This window comes from Schistocerca nitens, chromosome 6, assembly GCF_023898315.1.
Source record: "Schistocerca nitens isolate TAMUIC-IGC-003100 chromosome 6, iqSchNite1.1, whole genome shotgun sequence".
NCBI classification, from domain to species: domain Eukaryota; kingdom Metazoa; phylum Arthropoda; class Insecta; order Orthoptera; family Acrididae; genus Schistocerca; species Schistocerca nitens.
Window position 1 is genome coordinate 199,733,195 of NC_064619.1, and position 24,964 is coordinate 199,758,158.

Consider the following 24,964-nt stretch of genomic DNA (forward strand, 5'->3'; position numbering starts at 1 on the left):
ACCACTTAAAATTTTTTTGAAAGACATTATTTACAATTTTGTCAGATGATTCTCCCTTGTTGTGTGTGATTACTACACTTTTATCGTCAACAAAAAGAACTAGCTTTGTATCTTCATGAATACAGAGTGGCAAGTCATTAACATATATTAAGAACAATACGGGACCCAAGACTGAACCCTGTGGAACACAATTCTTGATACCTTCCCATTTAGAGGACTCTGCTGATTTTTACAGACTATCTGTACTGTTGATTTCAACCTTCTGAATACTTCAACTTAAATATGAATTTAACCATTTGTGCACTTTCCCACTCATACCACAATACTTAAGCTTATTTACAAGAATTTCATGGTTCACACAATCAAAAGCCTTTGAGGGATCACAAAATATCCCAATGGGTTATGTTTGGTTAGTAAATGCATTTAATATTTGATCAGTGAAAGCAAATAGGCTTTTCAACAGAAAATGCTATTTCTGAAAACTGAACTGACATTTTAATAAATAACAAATCGAGTACAGTCTCACAACGATTGGTTAATGAAATTTTAATCGACTATTGTAAATGGTTCACAACCAATTCTTTGTCACTTAACTTTGAAAAAAGACACTCTATGCAGTTTAGAACTTGTAAGTAGTTTCTTGCCAAAACATGCCTAAAATATGGGGACAAATAGAAGTAAATTACGAGTGTTAAATTCTTGTGGTTATAGCTTGATTTCAAATTCAATTGGGAGGAGCATAACACAGAACTGCTGAAATGTCTACCAAATTTCTATTAGTAATCCAAATGTTGTCACACATAATTGACGTCAAAGTGAAAAAAAATAGCACACTATGCTTATTTTAATTCTGTAATGTCCAAAAATGTTTAATAAGAATTATTTGTGGTGTGAACTCAAGGATGTCCAGTGGAGGCCTGTTCAGGAAACTAGGGATGCTAACTAATGCTTCCCAATACAATTACAAAGGAGTAGTACATCAGTATTTAAACGTAGCTTGAAAAATTATTTACTTGAGACCTCACTTTATTCACTAGAGGAATTCTTTCAGAGAAATAAGTAAAACCCAGATAGGAAAGATGTTTTTAAATTTTTTGACACTGTTTACTGTTAAACTAATGTAATAATGCCCTAATGTAAAAATTCCTGTTTTTCTCATTTCCATTTTTGGGTCACTTTTAAACCCAAAGTGGGAAGTTTTGATTACTGTTCAAGGTTAAAATAGATGCAATAATGCCCTAAATATTAAACTGCTATCTTCACATTTATGTTGACTAGTTTTTAAGCTAATAAGTATGACTTTTGTGCACTGTTATTAATACTATAACAATGTCTTTATTTTATGTATTTTATTATGTACATTGACACGTTCCACATCTGAGTGACTTGCTCACATGTACAGATCTATGGAACAAGTATATAAATAAATAAATAAATAAAATATTCATTAATGAAATTTGTCTTTAAAAACATATATCTTTTTCAAATCGTTAGCTCAGTTCATGGTATCAGTACTAGAAACAAGAATAATCTTCACAAAGATTTACAGTCACTTACTTCTGTCAAGAGATGTGTGTATTATTCAGGAACACACACTTTCAACAACTTGCCAGCAGCCATAAAAAGTTTAATTATAAGTTCAGTTAGGTAGAGCCTAAAAGATTTATTAGAGGCCGACTCCTTCAATTCCATTGACGAACTGCTTAGTAAAACTTTCTGATGTATATATGTTACTAACAATATCAAATAATCCAAGTATTACATGAAATCTAACTTCTGTACAAATTCATTGCAGTAGTGTGATCATTGTAAATGTGATGATGCATGGGTCAAACAGCCTAAGAATTATCATATTCACTTAAGTGTATTGAACATTTACCTGTTATGTGAAAAGTTTGTTGTTATCTTGTAAATGAAAATATATTTAATATTTTGTACTCATTCCACAGCCATGAGGACCATTTCACTTGGTATCTGCGGAAGGTACATTAGCATATTTATTTTTCTTTGGTAATTATAGTCTGTTCCTGTTTTTGACATGTTCTACATCCTGGAAGATATCCTCACTCAGAATCTTTAGGAATGAAAAGTACATCTAACCTAATTTAACTAGTGCAGTTTCATCAATTACTGCCTGTCACACAGTCATGTCTGGAAGTCTGGATGAATCTACAAAAATACATTTTATTTCTTAAGTAATATTTCTAGTAAATGTTTTTGGTGTTGCCTGTCTTTCTGATTAGCTTGTTTTAAAGGGAAAAACAGTTTAAGTTTGTTACTGTAACACAATAATTTTTATGGAACAAACTATGCACAAAATAATGACCATATTATACACAATTAATTAAATACCGAGTTGTGGAAAACATACAGTCTAACAGAACTTGGACATTATTTGCACTAATTATGGCATACTTGTGCATACAGTCATACCTGAATTTGACATACTTCGTTGCAAATAGTAAGACACAGGTTGAGTGAGAGCTGGGTATGGCCATGAGAAATCATTATGCAATTGTTTTAAAGCAGCAACAAAATCTTCAACTCTGGCAACTCTATCCCTTTCTTTTGCCAGCCATGTGACTAAATGAAAATCCAAATGAGCCGCGAAGTGTCCTAAATCTGCCAACTGTCGTGCAGAAAGTAAACGTCGAGCGTGGCGCTGTAGTATCACATCAATAAAGAAGTCTTCAGCGGACTCGGAAGACTCTCTGAAAACACAATATCTTTCAGAACATGGAATTTATTAGAATTGACAAATGTAATGGAATAATCATTACCTATCATCTCCACGCCCAGTAGGAACAGACTTTTTTCGCCTTGTTGGGGCTGATTTGCTGCTTTCTGTTCCACTACTATTCGACCTCAGGAGTTCGTGATGAAGCCCGCCAACACTGGGTGTTCCACTTTCCACTTGCTTAATCTTAGGTGTACTAGTTGTACTGAAGCTACGGCCTCGAGAAACCTATTGACAGAGTAAAGAAAGCTATGAAATTTTACAAAAAAGTGAGAGCTTCAGTTATGACACAATTACATGGAAAATTTCTACATTCTGACATAATTGTCATAAAGAAGTGTGACTATAATATAAGATGAAAGTTTATTTGACACTACAATAGTGAATCCATAGTCACAGTCATAAATGTTTCTTTAAAAAGAAGTGGTTACATTACCAGTTTCAACAAACTACGTCGTCATTTTCAAATTTAAATTTACATTTGAAAATGATGACATAGTTTGCTGAAACCAGTAATGTAACCACTTCTTTGTAATGAAAAATACACGGATAATAACTGCAACCTTACTTGGCAAAATCTGATTTATCTAGTCAAACATTTCTATTGAACTTAAAGTGAAAGTTGCTTTCATCAAGCTGGAGTGAGAAGCAGAAGTTCAGGATGATTCTAACTACAGAGAAAGACCATAGGCAATGAACTGCTTAATTCCTATATATTGTTACTTGTCTATTTGTTACTGAATTCCGAGGAAAAAAATTGTTTTTCAAATTTTGGTACACTAAAATATTACATACTTGGATGCTTCTTTCACATACTGAGAAAGTAATATGTCACAAAGAAGTATCCTGCCTGAAGACTTTTCGGCTTCAGTCCAGCTCAGCTGCCACCACTTTTCATCCTTTAGTGTCATTCCATAATGCACAATTTTTAATATAAAAACCATAATAAATGTAAGCTATACCCAGTTTTGCTTGAATCATGCTTTCATCTTTACCTATCATGTGATATATCACACAATTAGATTCCCTGGTCATTATTTATTCCACCTCAATATCAGCTTGAACCTTGTGTGTCTGTGCATTTCAATCTGCCTTGTGTACAATGCGAGCATACATTCTACAATTTAACAGAACATGACTTCAAACAGCATATCGAAGAAGTAGATCACTCTCTGGCATCAGCAACAATACATCTCATCTGAAGGACATTCAGAAGGTGTATGGAGTAGTTTTTCCAGGAAAACAGGCACTTGTTTGAACACCCAACTTGAACAAACATTCTCCTACCATAACATCTGCCTGAACACAGCCAAGTACATGAAGCATGTTGCATTCACCTCAAAAACTTTGAAAGTTTCGGAGTCCCTAATTAAAATTGATAAAAATTTGATTTAAACTTATTTGTACACAGTTGGTTTAAGTACATCAGCTACATGATAGGAAAAAACGTTCTAATTAATAAAATATAGCTTACTGCTACAACTCATAGGAAAAGACCTAAATAAACTACATTCATAACTCTGCAGAAACAGTAATAGTTTGTAAGTTTACTTATTTAAATAAACATTCTTTTCACTTATAACTTTGTAAGTTACAGATAAATCACCTTGTTTGAAAGATACTGTATATTAATAGTCTTGTACACTTGAAAATGGCAACATAGTTACAACTGGCCACTAATTGTTTAAATACATACTTATCTATGCAGATAACAACAATATTAGGATAAGAATATATTGCTAGTAACTGTAAAGATGACTCGTTGAGTTGCAGACAACTCAATGGGTCATCTTTATGGTGAGTAGCAATAATCTGTTTCCTAATATTGTTAATATTCTAAACTGGAATTTTGATTGTTTTATCTATACAAATGTACAGTCTCAACAGAAATAATATTGCCTTTCAAGAAATTTTCCCATGAGCATACACAATGATAAGCCAAATCATCATTACTGTTGCCCACCATGAGATCGAATACCACCCAGTGGCATTGTGGGCATGCGACTTTGAAAGGGAAGTGTATATGTAAAATAGAGATGAATGGTGAATCTCACTAACAGCGATACACACTGCAAACAGAGAAATCCACTAACATAAGCAACTTTCACAAAGGGTAGATTGTGAAGTCCGGCTCAATGTGAGACAGGTTGGCTGGTCAACAGTCTGTTGCGACCATCTATGGAAAATATTCGACAGACAGTGAAGCAACGAGTAGGTAACAAGGTGTTGGATGTTCAGCCTTAATCACAGTACATGAAAGTTGACTCATTCTATAAAACAGGATAGACAGCAATCTGCGGTAGATCTGATGACACAATACAATGCTGGTGCAGGAACAGTATTAAACATGGGGCTTTGTAGAAGATGGCCACTACATATTTCCATGTTGATATGATGTCATCATCAGTTACAATTGCTCTGGACATGGATAATTGAGACTGGACAGTGGATCAATGTAAACATGCTATCTGATCAGATCAATGATGTTTCATTTTACACCAGGCCAATGGTAATGTCCAGGTATGCAACCATCCAAGCAAATGGCTGCTTGAAACATGATCCGCACCACAGATGCAGACTGGTGCTATATGGTACGTTCATCTGGCCTTCCCTGGGACCTACCATAAGTTCTGTGGCAAGCTAGGCTAAGCCTTCCTGAACTTGTGCCTTAGGGTTGAGAACTGTTGCGTCCTCCTTAATGGGTCAGATGTGCACTACACATCAGAGGCGGCTACCAAGGTAGCTCACTGTGTATGGGATACTCACACAAGTCCTTTAAATTAGATGGTTCTCCATCCAAGCTAGATAACAACAGTTGTAGGAAACCCAGAAGTATTAGTGCAAGATCAAAAAGAAATGTCTTCCACAGATGAGAGTATTAAAATCCTAGTGGTTAACTGCCAGAGTTTGAAGTGCTTCTGAAAACCAGTAAAGCTCACATATACTACGTAAAGTAAGCTGGTTGAAGCCTGCAATTGACAGCAGTGAGATTTTTGGGGAAAATTTAAGTGTTTACTGAAAGAATACATGAATAGGAAATAGAGGGGGTGTATTCGTTGGAGTAGACAAGAAACTCAAAATCCTCTCTAACAAGGGAACCTCCCCCATCGCACCCCCCTCAGATTTAGTTATAAGTTGGCACAGTGGATAGGCCTTGAAAAACTGAACACAGATCAATAGAGAAAACAGGAAGAAGTTGTGTGGAACTACGAAAAAATAAGCAAAATATACAAACTGAGTAGTCCATGTGCAAGATAGGAAACATCAAGGATGATATGAGGTTAGGAACGCCGTGGTCCCGTGGTTAGCGTGAGCAGCTACGAAAGGAGAGGTCCTTAGTTCAGGTCTTCCCTCGAGTGAAAATTTTACTTTATTTATTTTCGCAAAGTTGTGATCTGTCCGTTCGTTCATTGACGTCTCTGTTCACTGTAATAAGTTTAGTGTCTGTGCTTTGCGACCGCACCACAAAAGCGTGCGACCGTGCAATTAGTAGAGGAAAGAACGTGCCTCTCCAATGGGAATCGAAAAAATTTGATTGCAAGGTCATAGGTCAACCGATTCCTCCACAGGAAAACACGTCTGATATATTCTATACGACACTGGTGACGTCATGTGCATCACATGACAGGAATATGTTGTCGTCCCACCTAACTTGTACACTTGGCGAATGGGTAAAAATATTCTTCTAACTTGCCCGATTTAGGTTTTCTTGTGGATGTGATAATCACTCCCCAAAAATGATGAAATCATAAGAGTTTGTCACATAAACTGGAAGTGAAGAATTAAACTTTTCACTCGAGGGAAGACTTGAACCAAGGACCTCTTGTTCTGCAGCTACTCACGCTAACCACGGGACCACGGCGCTCCTTGGCTCACATTCCCCTTGATGTTGCCTGTCTTTCACATGGACTACTCAGTTTGTATGTTTTGCTTATTTTTTCATAGTTCCATACAAATTCTTCCTGTTTTCTCGATTGATCTGTGTTCAGTTTTTCAAGGCCTATCCACTGTGCCAACTTATAACTAAATCTGAGAGGGGTGTGATGGGAAGGTTCCCTTGTAAGATGGAAATTGAAGCTTCATGTGAGATTGTTAGGGGAACACTCAGTATCACTGTTGGGCATAAAATGATAATAGGGTCCTTCTGTCACCCACCAAACTCATCTCGTGATGTAATCAAAAACTTTAGAAAAAAACCTCAGGTCACTTGTATGTAAGTTCCCCAACCATACTGTAATCATGAGTAGAGATTTGAACCTTCCAACAATCAATCAGGAAAATTACGGTTTTGTCAGTGATGGGCATGATAAGACATCTGTGAAAGATTACTAAGCACCTTCTCTGAAAAGTACCTAGAACACACAGATCAAAATCTCACTCATGATGTGAATATATCAGATCTACTAGCAACAAATAGACCTGACCACATTGAAACAGGTATCAATGACCAGGATGCGGTTGTGACAACAATGATTACCAACGTAAAAAGACAACTAAAACAAGCAGAAAGATATATATGTTCAGTAAACTAGATAAAAAAGTCAGTAGTGTCATATCTCAAAGAGGAAGCTGAAACTTTCGGCACACAGCAGGGTCATGTAGAGGAATTATAGCTCAGGCACTGGCTGGATACGTACCTAGTAAATAGTTCATAATGGGAGAAACACTCCGCGGTATACAGTTACTGTAAAGAAACTTCTAAAAAAAACAGAGACTACTGAATAATAGGTGTAAACAAAGCATAGAATTATACATAAGGAGGTACTAAATGAAACATGTACGGCTGTCAAGAGAGCAATGCGTGAAGCCTTCAATGACTTAACATAGCAGAATACCGTCAAATGATCTTTCACAGAAACCAAAGAAATCCTAGTCATACATAAAGACTGTTAGTGGCAACAAAGTTAGTGTACAGTCCCTAGTGAATGAGACAGGAACTGAAATTAAGAAGAGCATGCAAAAGTTGAAATACTTAACTCTTTTTTTACAATATGAGAGAAGGAAAGCTGCTACTCACCATATAGCGGATATGCTGAGTCGTGGAGGCACAGTAAAAAGATTCACACAATCATAGCTTTCAGCCATTGTCAGCAGTAGACACACACACACACACACACACACACACACACACACATTCATGCAAGCGCAACTTGCACACACGTCTGCAGTCTCAGAGAACTGAAACTGTAGTTTCATTTACTGATATGAAAAAAGAGCACTGCTGCTATATTGTCTTCCCAGCTGACTTCTCTTGCTGTATTGACTGGAACTACATGGTGAGTTTGTGTGTTAACTGGTTATCATTAAAAAATCTCAAATGTTTTCTTGAATATAGACAACATCATTTTGCAATCTGTTTCATTGAAAGTAATACTGAAAGTGTTCATTTTTGGTCAAGGTGAATTATTTAAGTACAGAGTTTTTGTTGGGTTTGCAAACTTTTTAAGCACAATTTTGTGTGGGATTTCAATTCAGTGATCATATCTGATAGAAGCTGCAATCATTTTAATTTAAAAAGTCTGATATTATTCCTAAATAATGTTTCCTGAAGGGAAAACATTATTTCTTTCCATAACTCATTAAAAATTAACAAAATAATTTTATGGTAAGCTAACCGTGGGCTGTAGCTACTTTAGAAAGTACTATAATAAATGAAAATCATAGCATTATTATCTTTTTCATACACTCATTTACAAAAATGAAATATTTTCACTTTCTGGCCCCAGTTTCTCATATTACATTGCTACCAAAGACAAAATTCTCTGTGTTTGATTTATGTAACTTACAGCTTGACGATTACAAGATTCAGAAACTAAGTTCAACATTCCAATTTACACAGACGGTAATGTTATAAGAGAACAGACAGTGCACTACTGAGTACCTCATTTTATCTGTACCCTTTATTAAAGAATATCAACAATGTAGGAAAAGACAGATTGCTATTTACTGCAAAAAAGCCACGTTGTGAGGACACAAGCTCTATGGATTTCCATCCCCAAGAAGATCACTGCAAGAACAGTATCTCTGGACCTTGGGCAGTGTGAGCTGAAGCACCAAGTGTTTAAGTTGTATCTGTCCATATAATGTGTATAAATAAATAGTGTGCATGTGAATCGGTAACACTGACAGAAATTAAACATCATGAAGATCGTGTCAGTTACCCAAATCTTACATCATCAATTTGCAGACAGGCACAATTATAAGACACTCACACATAGCACGCGTGCGCACACACACACACACACACACACACACACACACACACACACACACACACACACACACATTCTGGCCCGAGATGCTGGAGTTGGTGGTCATGCATGAGGTGTGCTTGCTTTTTGTGTGTGTGTGTGTGTGTGTGTGTGTGTGTGTGTGTGTGTGTGTGTGTGTGTGTTTTACTGATAAAGCCTCTGGCCAAAAGCTATATGTGTGTATTTGTTAATTGTGCCTGTCTGAAACTTGACGTGTCTTTTTTTATGGTAAGGAGCAATCTGTCTTTTGCCCCATTGTTGATGTTCCTATCAGGAGTTTCCATTGTTTGGCTTTATTAAAGAAGAAATGATACTGGCAAAAAACTCATTGCAAATGAGGAAGGAAGCATGAGTGGATTGGATCATGAATTCCCTAAGATTATAAAACATCTGAGAAACTCGGCTGCAGGCTGGCTTAAACATTTGCACATCAGTATTCTAAAATCGGGACAGATGCTGTGCCAATTCGAAATATCTAAAACTAATGCCAAGGAATCAAGTGAAGACCCAGCAAGTTACTACCTAACAGCACCCTCTTACCTTACGAACTGCTTGAGACTATTATTTATAGCAGAATGCACAGTCAGCATTCTTCTTCCAGAACAATATGGCTTTATAACTAGCTACAGTTGCTGTAATCAAATTAACTTAGCTTTGACAATACACACTAAATCAGGGTTCCATATAGGACTAAAACAGGAGTTGCATTCATGGGCTAGACTGCTGCATACGTCACAGTGGGAGATATTGTCTCATGAAGAAGCTACACTAAACATTTCCCTTTGAAAGGTTAACAGGTTCATGCAGATCATAAAGAAATCTATGCTTCAATAAAACTAGTCAGCCATCAAGTATTAAGAAAAACGTGCTACCACAACATTCCAATTTAGCATGTCTTCTATTTAATCCTTATACTTCTGACATGCCTGTAAAGCCTCACAGAAATTATACTATGCTGATGATGCGAAGGAGAACCTGACTGAAAAGACAGAGACAGAGGGTGTACACTGGCAACACACGATATGCTGTTGCAGAACATGCTCTACAACACAACACGTGCGACCTCAGTGCCTGTTTCGAACATGTCACATTTGGATTCTTCCTCCCCCAACACAGTTTCTCAGAGTTCCGCAGTGAGAACTGGCATTACAAAATGTTCTTGGTTCTTAATTTACGTTAATTTTTTCAGACCCAGCATTTCTTCTCAGTAACTGTTCCTTCCTTCACTCTCTTTTAGCTTTTTATATCTTTTATTTTTCCCCACCCCTATATCTACCTTGTATAACGTACTTAGCTTTAAGGCTGTAACTCTTGCAAGATGTTTGGTCAGTAATCTCAGTCTTGCTTAATACACTATCTTCCACTTTTAAGCTCTCTGGGTTTCAAATTCGATACAGTGCAGTCTTCCCTTCTCATCCTGCCTAGTAAGTCTCCCCTGACTGAGGTTCTGGCCGCCTTTTCTGTAGTTCTCCCCATTTCGTAAACCTCATCTGTCATTTTCCTTCAACCCTTCTGCCAAAGAAGGAGCCACTGGCTCCAAAAGCTTCCACATTTCCTTAAGTTTTGTATCTGTTTGCTTCTGCCACTGCTTGGTGAGCAAATTTTTTACCTATCCAGTTATACACTGACAAGCCAAAGAAATTGGTACATCTGCCTAATATTGTGTACGGCCCCCACAAGCATGCAGAAGTGCCTCAACACAATGTGGCATGGACTTGACTAATGTCTGAAGTAGTGCTGGAGGGAACTGACACCATGAATCTTACAGGGCTGTCCATAAATCTGTAAGAATACGAGGGGGTGGAGATTTCTTCTGAACAGCATGTTGCAAGGCATCCCAGATTGCTCAATAATGTTCATGTCTGGGGAGTTTGGTGGCCAGCAGAAGTGTTTAAACTCAGAAGAGTGTTCCTGGAGCCACTCAGTAGCAATTCTGGATGTGTGGGGTGTCTCATTGTCCTGGTGCAATTGCCCAAGCCAGTCGGAATGCACAATGGACATGAGTGGATGCAGGTGATCAGACAGGATGCTTATGTATGTGTCACCGGTCAGAGGCATATCTAAACGTATCAGGGGTTCCATATCACTCCAACTGCACACACCCCAAACCATTACAGATACTCCACCAGCTTGAACAGTCCCCTGAAGACATGCAGGGTCCACGGATTCATGAGGTTGTCTCCATACCCGTACATATCCATCCGGTCGATACAATGAAATGAGACAAGTCCAACCAGGCAACATGTTTCCCATCATCAACAGACCAATGTTGGTGTTGACAGGCCCAGACGAGGCATAAAGCTCTGTGTTGTACAGTCATCAAGGGTACACAAGTGGGCCTTCGACTCCAAAAGCCCATATAGATTACTTTTGTTGAATGGTTCGCACACTGACACTTGTTAATGGTCTAGCATCCAACTCTGCAGCAATTTGTAAAATGGTTGCACTTCTGTCACGCTGAACGATTCTCTTCAGTTGTCGTTGGTCCCATTCTTGCAGGATCTTTTTCCAGCCACAGCAATGTTGCAGATTTGATGTTTTACCGCATTCCTGATACTCACGGTACACCTGTGAAATGTTCGTATGGAAAAATCCCCACTTCATCGCTATCATGGAGATGCTGCGTCCTTTCGCTCATACATTTAAAGTCTGTGCTTTATCATGAGAGTCCTGGTGAAGCAAATAGACAAGCATACCTATGTTGAAAGGGTCTGAAAACTGCTAGTATTCGCCCAACACCTATGTGCAATTTTGAGAAATCACAACCAGCCTGAATAGCATTTAAAGTTGATTTACCATTTGTGTTCTATCTCTCCTGTGTTGCTGATTTACCATGTTGACATTCACACAACTATTCAGTATTTGCTAAATTTGCATTTAACATTTCTATGAACAACATCAGACTATATACATATGATTAACAGTGTGTGTGGATTTTATGATGCCTTTTATCAAGCAGTGGTTGTGCTAAGTCTTTTAAACTGACAAATGCCTGGTATTGGGCTATGTACTTTGTGTTCAGTCAACTCTGTGACACTAAAAACTCGAGTGTGTGCACTGTTTAAACAATTCACGACCACTGTGTTCTGCAAATACTGGGTCTAAAAAGGATTGTAATTTCTGACATTAATGGTATTTGCCACTGTGGTACTGTGTCGTAATAGTGCAGATGTCTCCTTGCACAGAAACATTTGATACACACCCAGATCTGATCATCACAGTGTTTTTGGTGGTAATGAATGTGAAAAAAGCCATGGTACCTGGAAATCTATATAGTATACTTCATTTGCACAATTTCAAGAAATCAATTTACAGCTGTTCGACAAGACTTTGATTGCTGAGACTCCGAGGGTTTAAGAGGCAATGCAGGCAGTGTCATGACTGTAACATACCACTCTGCATTTGAGGCAGTTACCTGTGAAATTAAGCATCAACTGAAAAAAATATGTGTTTTGTAACAAACATTTTACTTTATTATGAAAAGGAAAGTTGCAATTCACCATATAGCAGAGATCGTGAATCACAGATAGGCACAACAAAGAGACTGTCGCAATGTAAGCCTTTGGCTATCAAGGCCTTTGTGAAAAACAGACAGACAGACACAAACACACACACGCGCACACACACGCATGCAAACGAAACTCAGTCACACATGACTATAGTCTCTGGCAGCTGAAGCCACACTGTGAGCAACAGCAGCAGTGCATGATAGGAGTGGCAACTGGGTGGAGGTAAGGAGGAAGCTGGGATGGGGAGGGATAGCAGGGTAGGGTTTGGGGACAGTGAAGTGCTTCTGTGAAGCACACAAGGATGAGTTTGAGAGAGGCTAGGGCAGCTAAATGCAGTTGGGAGAGTAGACGGAGGGCAGGGGAGAGGTATAGGAGGGGGGAGGGAGGGGGGTTTTGCAGAAAAGGAAAGCAGTAAAGAGATTGGGTGCATTGGTGGAATGATGACTGTGTAGTGCTGGAATGGGAACAGGGAAAGGACTGGATGGTTGAAAAAATGACTAATGAAGGTTTAGGCCAGGATAGTTGTTACAGGAACACAGGCTATATTGGAAAGAGAGTGTTCCCACCTGCGCAATTAAGAAAAGCTGGTATTGGTGGGAAGGATCCATACGGGACAGGCTGTGAAGTATTCATTGAAATGAAGGACGTCATGCTGGGCAGTGTGCTCATCAACAGGGTGGTCCACTTGTTTCTTGGCTACAGTTTGTCGGTGGCCACTTATGCACACAGACGGCTTGTTGGTTGTCATGCCCACATAGAATGCAGCACAGTGGTTGCAGCTTAGCTTGTAGATCACATGACTGATTTCACAGGTAGCCCTGCCTTTGATGGGATAGTTTATGTTTGTGACTGGACTGGAGTAGGTGGTAGTGAGAGTATGTATGGGACAGGTCTTGCATCTAGGACTATTACAGGGATATGAGTCACAAGGTAAGTGGTTGGGAGCAGGGGTTGTGTAGGGATGAACGAGTATATTGTATAGGTTCGGTGGATGGCAGAATGGCCTTCAAGACTGCAAAAAAGATGGCAAAAAGAGCAATGGCAAAAGAAATGGCTAAGGCAATGGAAGAGGTGTATGAAGAGCTAGAAAGAAGACAGGATGACAGGCAACTCCTACGGACTGCTAAAGCAAGAGGTAAGGTGACTAAGGACATAACATCAATGAGGCAGATAAAGGATGAATCAGGTGTAGTATTACACAATCTTGTGAAAATCCTGAATAGGTTGTGGGAGTACTTTGAAAGGCTATTGAAAGAGGAAAATGTACGAGAGAAGTATGAGGATGGAGATATAAATGAAGGAATGACCCAAAGTATAAGTAGGGAAAAAGTCGAACACACAATGAAGAAAATTAAAAATGGGAAGGCCCTAGGGGAAGATCAAATCCCAATATAAGCATGGAAAATTCTGGGAGAACAGGGAACTGATATTACCTGGGGTCTAATGCAGAAGATCTGGAAAGGAGAAATAATGCTGCATGCGTGGAGAAGCAGTACTTGTTCCGATACATAAGGGGAAAAGGGATCTCCAAAACTGTAACAATTATAGAGGGATAAAACTGATGTCTCACACACTGAAGATCTGGGAAAGGATAATTAAGAAGAGGTTGCGTCTAGAAACTAAAGTATGTGAAGAACAGCTTCGATTTATTCCAGGAAGAGGAACAACCGATGCAATATTTGCACTAAGGCAACTGATGGAGAGGCACAGAGAAGCACAAGCTGAACTGCATATGATCTTGAGAAGGCATATGACAGAGTGCTGAGGCAAGACGTTTGGAGATGTCTGAGAAGTAAATGCCTGCCAGAAAAATATATCAGGGTGGTGGAAGACATGTACGAAGGCGCAATGACATAAGTCAGGAGCAGTGCAGGTGCAACAAAGGCATTTCTAGTGTGAGTAGGACTGAATCAGGGACCTGCTCTCAGCCCATACCTCTTTGACCTTGTCATGGGTGTACTAGTCAAAGATGTGAGAAAAGAGGCACCTTGGAGCATGATGTTTGTCGAAGATGATGTAATCTGTAAACTCACCCAGGAGGCACTTTAAGACAAGCTTGAACAGTGGAGAAAAGCTCTAGAGGAAAGGGGAATGAGAATTAGCAGGGTGAAAACAGTGTGTATGTGTACCAAGAATGCCAAAGATCTATATAATTAACCTGCAAGGAGAACAACTGTCGCTGGTCAAGAAATTTAAGTACCTAGGCTCTTAAATGCAAAGTAATGGAGGACTGGAGGCCGACATACAGCACAGGATAAATAGTGAATGAATGAACTGGAGGAAACTGAACGGAGTACTGTGTGATAAGAAGGTTAGCTGCAGAATGAAAGGAAAGCTTTACAAGTCTGTGGTGAGGCCTGCAATGCTGTATAGTGCAGAAACTTGGCCAATTACAAAATCCCAAGAGAAAAAGATGGAAGTGGCAGAAATGAGAATGTTAAAGTGGATGAGTTGGATGACACGAAAGGATAGACTAAGGAATGAGTATGTCAGGGGAACAGTAAAAGCGGGGCCCAGAGTGAAGAAGATCCAAGAAAGTAGGCTAAGATGGTATGGACATGCCCAGGAAGAGAGGAGTAATACGTGGGGAGAAGAATTGAAGACCTAGAAATCGAAGGATCAAGGAGAAGAGAAAGACCGAAGCTGAGATGGAAAGACAAGTTAGCAAGGGACCTACGGGAGAAAGGGTGGCTCAGAGAAGAAGCACTGGATAGGCATTTATGGAAGAGAAGGATCCAGCAGAGCAATGCCGACCCCACACAATGTGGGAAAAGGCTGAGATGGTGATGGTGGTGGTGGTGGCGGTGGTGGTGTTGGTGTTGGTGGTGGAGGATGGCAGAATACCACTGTGGGAGGGTTGGGAAGGATAGTGGACAGGACATTTCTCATTTCAGGGCACGAGAGGTAATCATAAACCTGGCGGAGAATGGAATTCAGTTGCTCCAGTTGTGGGTGTAACTGAATTATGAGGAGAATGCTCCTCAGTGGCCAGATGCTGAGACTTCGTGAGGTTGTGGGAGACTGGAAAGATAAGACCCAGGAGATGTGTTTTTGTACATGACTGGGAGGATAATTACGGTCTGTGAAGGCCACAGTGAGACCCCTGGTATATTTCAAGAGGGACTGCTTGTCACTGCAGATGTGCGACCAGGGGTGGCTAGGTTGTGTGGAAGGGACTTCTTGGTATGGAATGATTGGCAGCTGTCAAAGTGGATGTATTGCATGTGGTTAGTATGTTTGATATGGACAGATGTGCTGATTTAGTGGTCTTTGAGGTGAAGGTCAACATCTAAGAAGGTGGTTTATTGGGTTGAGTAGGACCAGGTGAAGCAAATGGGGGTGAAGCTGTTGAGGTTCTAGAAGAATGTGGATAGGGTGTTCTCACCCTCGACCCAGATCACAAAGACGTCATCAATGAATCTGAACCAGGTGAGGGGTTTGTGATTCTGGGTGTTTAGGAAGGATTCCTCCAGATGGACCATGAATACGTTGTCATGTGATGTTGCCATGCTGTTTCCCAAAGCCGTACCTCATATTTGTTTGTAGGTAATGTCTTCAAAGAAGAAGTAATTGTGGGTCAGGATATAGTTGCTCATGGCGACGAGGAAGCAGGTTGTTGGTTTGAACACTACCTCTCCCAATACCCGATGGATTGCAAACCAACAACCTCTTTCCTAGTCGCCGTGACCGACTATATCCTCACCCACAATTACTTCTCCTCTGAAGGCATTACCTACAAGCAAATATGGGGTACGGCTATGGGCTTCCACATGGCACCATCCTATGCCAATCTATTCATGGGCCACCTAGAGGAATCCTACCTAAACACCCAAAAACCTAAACCCTTCAACTGGTTCAGATTCATCGATGACATGTTTGCAGTCTGGAAAGAAGGTGAGGACACCGTATCCACATTCTTCCAGAACCTCAACAGCTTCACCCCCATTGGCTTCATATGGTCCTACTCAACCCAACAAACCACCTTCCTAGATGTTGACTTCCACCTCAAAGATGGCTACATCAGTATCTCTGTCCATATCAATCCTACTTACCACAGGCAATACCTCTACTTCAACAGCTGCTGCCCGTTCCATACCAAGAAGTCCCTTCCATACAGATTAGCCATCCGTGGTCATCAGATCCGCAGTGACAAGCAGTCATTCCCAATCTTGTACAAAAACAATCTCCAGTGTCTTACCTTTCCAGTCTCCCTCTGGCCACAGAGGAGCATTCCCCTCGTAAGTCAGTACCACCAAGGAATGGAGCAACTGAATTACATTCTCTGCCAGGGTTTCCTGAAATGAGACATGTCCTGCCTACTATCCTTCCCACCCCTCCCACAGTGGTATTCCACCATCCACTGAGCCTATCCCATGTACTAGTCCATCCCTACACAACCCCTGCTCCCAACCTCTCACCTTGTGACTCATATCCCTGTACTAGACCTAGATGCAAGGCCTGTCCCATACATACTCCCACCACCACCTACTCCTACACGGTCACAAACATCACCTATACCATCAAAGGCAGGGCTACCTGTGAAACCAAACATGTGATCTACAAGCTAAGCTGCAACCACTGTGCTGCATACTATGTGAGCATGACAACCAACAAGCTGTCTGTGCGCATGAGTGGCCACTGACAAACTGTAGCCAAGAAACAGGTGGACCACCCTGTTGCCGAGCACACTGCCCAACATGACGTCCTTCATTTCAATGACTGCTTCACAGCCTGTCTCGTATGGATCCTTCCCACCAACACCAGCTTTTCTTAATTGCTCTCTCTCCAATATAGCCTGTGTTCCTGTAACCATCCTGGCCTAAACCTTCATTAGTCATTTTTTTTCACCCATCCAGTCTCTTCCCTGTTCCCATTCCAGCACTACACAGCCATCATTCCACCAACACATCCAGTCTTCTTTACTTCTTTCCTTTTAGCAAGCCCTCCCCCCCCCCCCCCCCCCGCCTCTTCCCTGCTCTCTGTCTAATCTCCCAACTGCACCTAGCTGCCCTAGCCTCTCTCCAACTCATCCTTGCATGCTTTCCAGCAGCACTTCACTGTCCCCAAACCCTACCCTGCTATCCCTCCCCCTCCCCACCTCAGCCTCCTCCTTACTCCCACCCAGTTGCCACTTGCCACTCCCATCATGCACTGTTGCTGTTGCTCGCAGTGGCACTTCAGCTGCCAGGTGCTGCTGTTTTGTGTGTGTGTGTGTGTGTGTGACAAAGGCCTTCAGGGTTGAAAGCTTATGTTGTGACAGTCTTTTTGTTGTGCCTTCCTGCGACTCAGCATTTCTGCTCTATGGTGAATAATCACATTCCTTTTAATAATGTTGTTACATTCCATCATTGTTTGAAAAATTTTACTTTCTGTTTTTGTTATTATTAAGGTTGTCAACAGCCATAGAATTAAAATAAATATGTAACACAAACCTTGATGATGGCTCTTTTACAGCATGTATAATTCTTCTTCTTACTGGCCTTATCCCGAGTCTTCAGGGGATTAGCTTGTTTATCTGGATTTGGCAATGTTAATGGCAGCGGATGGCCAGATGCTCTTCTGACCCCCCCACCCCCCAAACTGAAATTGTGTACCCCATCTGTTTCCATTTAGCATTAGGCGTTAGTCATAGGAAAGTGTAAGGCTGTTTTTGAAATGTTTGCAAATTGTGTGACGCAGTCAGGATGTGGATACCAGCCCCTTATTCACCCAGTCGGATGTGGGAAACCGTCTAAAAACCACATCCAAGATGGCCGGCACACCAGCTCTTGTCATCACCTTCTGGCTGGATTCAATCTGTGGCCAGTGCAACTCCCTAAATTCTGGAATTGACATGCTAAAATGCATGGCTATCTGGGCTGATCATTATAACATGTATTTTCCTTTGTGATAAAACATACACACACTAGCTACCCACCTTTTTAAAAATGCCATAAATGGCCAGTTGTTCAGTCGCATAATTGATACAGGTGGCTGGTCTTCAAAGTGTTATATATTAGGCCACACTTTGGGGAAACACTTAACCAGTTATCAGCATATTCACATCACAAAAAAGGGCCTTCAGAGTTATGTTTGAATGTAAATATAGAAAGTTATTTAAATCACTGTTTCATATCTCTTGTATTCCATCTTTACCGGGTATTTACATCACAGAAACTCTTATGTTCTTCAAAATAAATGTAATATGTGAGAACAGTAGACAGAAAAAAAAAGAAAAAAATGATATTCATGATCGCTACAGCACACAAAATGTGAATTTACATTTGGCTCAGATCGACATTTCTCTATACTAGAATCGTATTTTCCACATGGGAGTCACACTTTATCACTAACTTCCCGAAAACACAGAAGTAAATACTGAAGTCAAATCGTTTAGAAAATTTTTAAAGTCATATTTATGGCAGTTATTCTCTGTTATTATCTTTAAAAGCCTTGCCTACTTCAGTTTCATATTTTACGAGTAGAAGATGCAGTCATTGTTGTGCAAGCTAAACATCTGCATGGATTTTCCATATCTATGACTATACCACTAACAGTCATCAGTGTGATAACTAAATTACATCACATTTCATAACTAATTTTGAGTTGAAATCCTACTGTTAACATAAGAAAACCAAGTATTTGCCAACACAGTTGGAGAAAATGATCCAACAGTGGCAGTCGAGATGGCTGGCATCTCAGTTTTTGCAAACACCCAAATTATGCAGTTTTTAAAATTGGAAATTACACTCAATAGTTCTTCAGAGAGCTCAAACTCTCATGCTGAAGTATGTGATCTATGGACATAATACTCACATAGATTTTTAATTTAAATGTTAAAGCCATTCTAGTATACAGCTATAAACAGTAAAAGGACTGAATTTACAAGATAAGTAATAAATCAACATATGCTCAGTGGATGCTCTAGCTATCATAGTGAAAGTTAATTTCATTTCCATACATAACATTAACTAGGCACCAAAACACTGAAGTATAAACCAATATTTCTAGAAAACCTCCAACCGTGAAAACAGACAGATACCTGCATAGTGCCCAAAACAAGAGATAAATCTTCCTCATTTGGACTGATTGGTGGTGTCTGAGTATTAACTCCATACTTGGCCGGCAAAATAAAAGAGGCACGTGGTGATTCAACATCATTGGGATCTGTAAATACAAACCATATATTAAAGAAAAAGACTTAGCCCTCAGTGCCAAGAGAAAGGGTGGGGTTTCTTAGTGACCACCCTTTGACAATGTCATAATCTAGTCTGGAACTTTATATTTTAAAATTTTGAAAAAAATATTTGTTGTTTTCAATGATTTCTTCTCTTAAATTCCACAGCTGCTTTAAAGTTTTCAGTAAAAGTTACCCCAAAAATGGAAGTCTTAGCAGTGAATGTTAAGTGCTGTCAGGCTTGGATAGCACTTGGATGGGCCACCATACAGGTCTGCCAAGTGCTGTTGGTAGGCGAGGTGCACTCAGCCCTTGTGAAGCCACTTGAGGGGTTACTTTATTGAGAAGTAGCAGTACCGGCCATTAAAACTGACAATGGCCTGGAGAGCAGTGTGCTGACCACATGTACTTCCATATCCACATCAGGTGATGCCTAAGGGCTGAGGATGACACAGCGACCGTAGGTACCATTGGGCCTTCAAGGCCTATTTGGCCGGAGTTACATAACAATTATCATATTCATATTTTCAGGTTCAGGATGCTTCTTACACATCTATATAACTTTCAAAGGTTTGTTGTGAATGAAAATTAATGAAGCTTTTACTTTTTGTGGTGGTCATGAAGAACCCCCCACTCAGTGAAAACATTACGGAAAATGTGTCAGCACTGCAAAGATTGTGGTAAAAAGATATTTTCAGTCTATTAAATTTAGGGCACACAGCCGCGCAAATGTAATTTCCTCCGCTGATATTTTGGCCGTGTATTGTCCGGCCGTCCTCAGAGTGAGTCACAAGATTAACAACAAAACGCCAAGCACGGCCTTATATGCTCCACCGCGGTGGTACTGCGCATGTGGGTCACAGATGCTGGTCGTCGGTAAAGAAATATGCTTGTACATGCACCACCTGTGGCAAAGGTTTACAGACATTTGATTCACTTATCAATGTATGTTCGACGGTGGTGATATGACGACAACTTCTCTGCAGTTTCATTACACCAAGAGCTGGATTCCATGAACTGTCCAAATTAAAACCATTACCTCTTTTTATTAAATGTCATAAATTTGACGGGTAAGGATCTGGATGAAGCTACATTTATGTTATCTGTCTTAAGTACAGGGCTAAATTTTGCCCCTACTCCAAAGACTTTGCCGATATCATCTTTCATCAGCGGCATGGAAGATGATGTCCAACCACTATTAGAGGAGTCTGCTGAAGAAATCAGATGTGAAACCTGCCGAGCAATTACAAAACATTGTCCACAAAGAAGTAATGTCTCCAAGGAAGAAAGATGTGCGATACAAAAGCTGCTTGAGGATACTGACACAGTCATCCCAAGGGCTGATAAAGGTAGTGCTACCGTCCTTTCGCCTCAGTAAGTCTCCAAGGAAAAGATATGTGGTCTACTTAGTTCTGGTGCATACCGGAAGATCAACAAAGATCCTACCAACAAATGACAATAAGGACTGCTGCCTTGCTGAACGCTTCATCACTACCGAAGGAAGTCATAAGAAGTTCAAAAGTGCGAGGTGCAGTAGCACCGAGATTTTATGGGCTTCATAAAGTTCACAAGATGGATAAGGATGAGAAACTAGAGGACTTGTCTATGAGGCCTGTAATGAGCACTGTTAGTTCAACAACATATTTTTCTGCCAAATATTTAGTTTCCTTATTAAAACCATGGGTAGGAAAATGTAGTCACCACATTCGTAATTCTATGGATTTTATTCAGGGACTTACCAATGTCAGGCTAAATAGTATGTATGTGCTTATTAATTTTGACATGGTATCAGTATATACCAAGGTATCTTCAAAGGACTATTTATCTCTAATTGGTCAACATTTTGAGTAGACCATTACGGCCTTATTTGAACATGTGCTGTTATCATCTTATTTTCAGTTTAATGGTGAATTTTATGAGCAGATTGATGGTTTTGTTATGGGAAGTCCCCTCTCCCCTCTGCTAGCTATATTATTTATGAAAGACTTCAAGGACAAGGCACTGGACTCAGCAAGTATTAAACCAACGGCCTTCTGGAGGTACGTAGATGACACATTTGTGGTATGGCTGCATGGGGTGGATGAATTATTTCAATTTCTTGAGCATTTGAATTCTATCCATGCTAGTATCGATTTACTATGGAAATAGAAAAAGACGGCTGCCTCCCCTTTTTGGATGTTGCTGTTTTCTGTAAAGTTGATGGCACATTAGAACATGCCGTATATCGGAAACCAACATACACAGATCTATATCTATGTGCCAGCAGCTGCCATCACCCTTCACAGACCATAGGTGTCCTTAATACCTTAGGGCATAGGGCACACTGTATACCCGATAAAGATAATTTGCAAGAAGAGCTCACATACTTCAAAAGCATTTTAAAAGTGAATGGATTTTCTCCGCAACAAATTCATAGAGGATTCAATGCAAAACCTAGAATGCAGGTATGTGATGGGGAAGATCAAGTGTGTTTTGAACCAACGTGGGTGCTCTTGCATCTAAGATAGGTCGTATTCTTGAGAAACACTGTGTTAAGGTGATCTTCTGGCCCCCCACAAAGATTGCAGCTTTATTCGGCTCTGTAAAGGACAATTTACTGCTTCGTAAAGCGGGTGTGTATCAGATTCCTTGCAAAAATTGTGAAAAGTCAAACATAGGTCAAACACCGTTCATGAGAGATGTGTGGAGCATTGAAGATACACATGCTTATCACAGCCAGACAAAACAGCTGTGGCTGTACATTGTATTAATACATTGCATTTCATGAATTACAGTGATGTGAAGATTTTAACATCTGCCTCTTCCTTTTGGGAATCGGTCTTCAAGGAAGCTATAGAGATTAGATTAGCTAATAAATTAATAAGTAGAGATAATGGTTTTAATTTCAACAAAGCATGGAATCCAGCTATTGGTGTAATTAAACTGCAGAGAAGTCATTGTGGTATCACTGCCGCCGAACATACATTGATACGCGAATCTAATGTCTGTATGCCTTCGCCACACAGGCAGCGCATGTGTAAACATATTTCTTTACCAATGACCAGCATCTGTGACCCACATATAAGACCATGTTTGGCACCTGAGGATGGCCGGACGATACGCGCCCAAAATATCAGTGGAGGAAATTCTGTTTGCGCGGCTGCATGCTCGAAATTTAATAGACTATTCATTATGCCACGAGAAGTTGAAAATGCAGATATTTTCAGGTTCTGTACCCCACTTTTACATCAGTACCTATTTGAAAGGATGTTGGTAATAAAAGTTAAGCACATTTAGCAAAATATGATTTTTTTAAAGTTTTTTTGTGGGTAGGCACAAAGTACTTCTTCGTCTCCCCTAATACAATTTATGGAAAAAACGTGTCGGTATTGCTACTGTTAATAATGAGACTACAATAAAATAAAGCTACAAAAAATCACACTTACAAACCATGCAAAAGCTGACAATTTTGCAAACCACTTATTTCTTTATGTTATGCAGCAAAAAGAAAGTAATTGGTTGGAGAGAAAGGAATTGCACACGGAGTGTGCAAGAAAATCACCCTGCATCCCTCATCAGGTGAGAACGGCAGGATACAATGAAAGGGAATTCAGCTGTGTGTAACTAACTTTTAAAGGATTGCAAGCCTAGTATGTTGCCTTACCCTGATCAGCCTTAGCATTTTTTGGGATGGTCCCTCTAATGCTGGATTCATACTTTACAATTTACAACCAGTTGTTTCTGGCCACTACTCTACATTATTAAATGTTAGTTGCAACTGATGTGTGAGATCTGGAAGGCTAGACGAAGTACAAAAATTGAAAAATAATCCAAAAGGAGCACTGTACAAAGTTCCATAGACTATTTACGGCTTCAATATTTAAAAAAATGATCAAAAAATGGAAAGTCCAGGTTGCAATATCAACAATATTATGAGGAGGAAAGATTGCTCTCTCTCTCTCTCTCTCTCTCTCTCTCTCTCTCACTCACACACACACACACACACACACACACACACACACTTATGCACACGCGTGTGCTTGAGCGAGCGACTGCTAACTCTGGCCATTTCAGCCAGACTGCAACAGAAATGTGTTTAACAGGAGCAACAACCTGAAACAGCTGGGAAGGGTGAGGGATAGCAGGATACAGATGTGAGGAGAGGAATAAGCAATGCCTGGTGGACAATGCAGGGACTAGACGTGGCAGGACAGGGCTCAAAGGTGCAGTGTCGGGACGCTGTGTGGCAGAGAGAGGATGAGGGAAAATGGGGAATGGAAAGGAGAGGAGCAGAGAAGGGGAAAATACTGGAGAATCCACCAGCAGAGAGCAGCACACAATGAGGGTTAGGGGAGGCAAATCATGAGGAGGTGACAGGATAGAAGGAGCGGAAACAGTTTTGTGCAGAGTGCAGGGACAGTAAGTTACCAGAAGTTGAGGCTGAGAATGTTTCAGAAGCAAAGAATGTGTTGTAAGGATAATTCCCATCAGCACAGTTCAGAAAACCTGGTGGTGGAGGGGAGGATCCTGATAGCCTGGGTTGTGAAGCAGTCATTGAAATCAAGTATGTTATGTACAGCTGCATGTTGTGCCACAGTATAGTCCACTTTGCTCTTGGCCACAGTTTGGCGGTGACCATTCATTCTCGTGATACCTAATTTGTAGTCATACCAAAATAAAAGGCTGAACAATGTTTGCGGCAGAGCTGGTGTAAAAAAGGCTGCTTTCACACTTGGACGCGCCTCTGATGAGGTAAAATAAGCCAGTGACAGGAATGGAATAGGAAGTGCTGGATGGCTGGATTTGGTACGTCTTGCATCTCGGTCTTCCACAGGGATATGATCCGTTTGGTAAGTGGTTGGGGTTGGGAGTTGCCATACAGATGGACTAGGATGTTATGGAGGTTAGGTGGGCAGCACACCTATTTATGGGCCGTCTAAAAGAAACTTTCTTGGCCCCAAAAAACCCAAACCCCTGGTCTGGTTCATGTCCATTGATGGTATGTTCATGATGTGGCCACAGGGCCAGGATATCCTGTCCTCATTCCTTCACAATCTCAACACATTCACTTCATTGGGTCTTCCTCAATCCAGCATGCCACTTCATTGGGTCTTCCTCAATCCAGCACGCTACTTCATGGATGTTGCCTCATCCTCTTTGATGGCTCTATCCATATCTTTGTTCACATTAAATCCACCAACCACCAACAGCACCTGCACTTCGGCAGCTGTCAACACTTACACACCAAAAAATCCCTCCCATATAGCATGACAAAAGGGGACAGTGTACCTGTAGTGACAAGAACTCCCTTTCCCAGTATGCTGAAGGTCTC

At 40.4% G+C, this 24,964-nt stretch overlaps 1 protein-coding gene across 1 annotated transcript in view; it reads right to left on the reverse strand.

Moving 5' to 3' along the window:
* LOC126263131 (guanine nucleotide exchange factor subunit Rich) overlaps positions 1–24,964 on the reverse strand; it is a 321,707-nt gene that overhangs the window by 70,767 nt on the left and 225,976 nt on the right. Inside the window, exons 17-19 of the mRNA XM_049960154.1 lie at positions 19,519–19,643; positions 2,781–2,965; positions 2,434–2,711 (exon numbers count right to left, since the gene is read on the reverse strand). Of these exons, the coding sequence (XP_049816111.1) occupies positions 2,434–2,711; positions 2,781–2,965; positions 19,519–19,643 (588 nt within the window). The remainder of the gene's footprint in view (positions 1–2,433; positions 2,712–2,780; positions 2,966–19,518; positions 19,644–24,964) is intronic.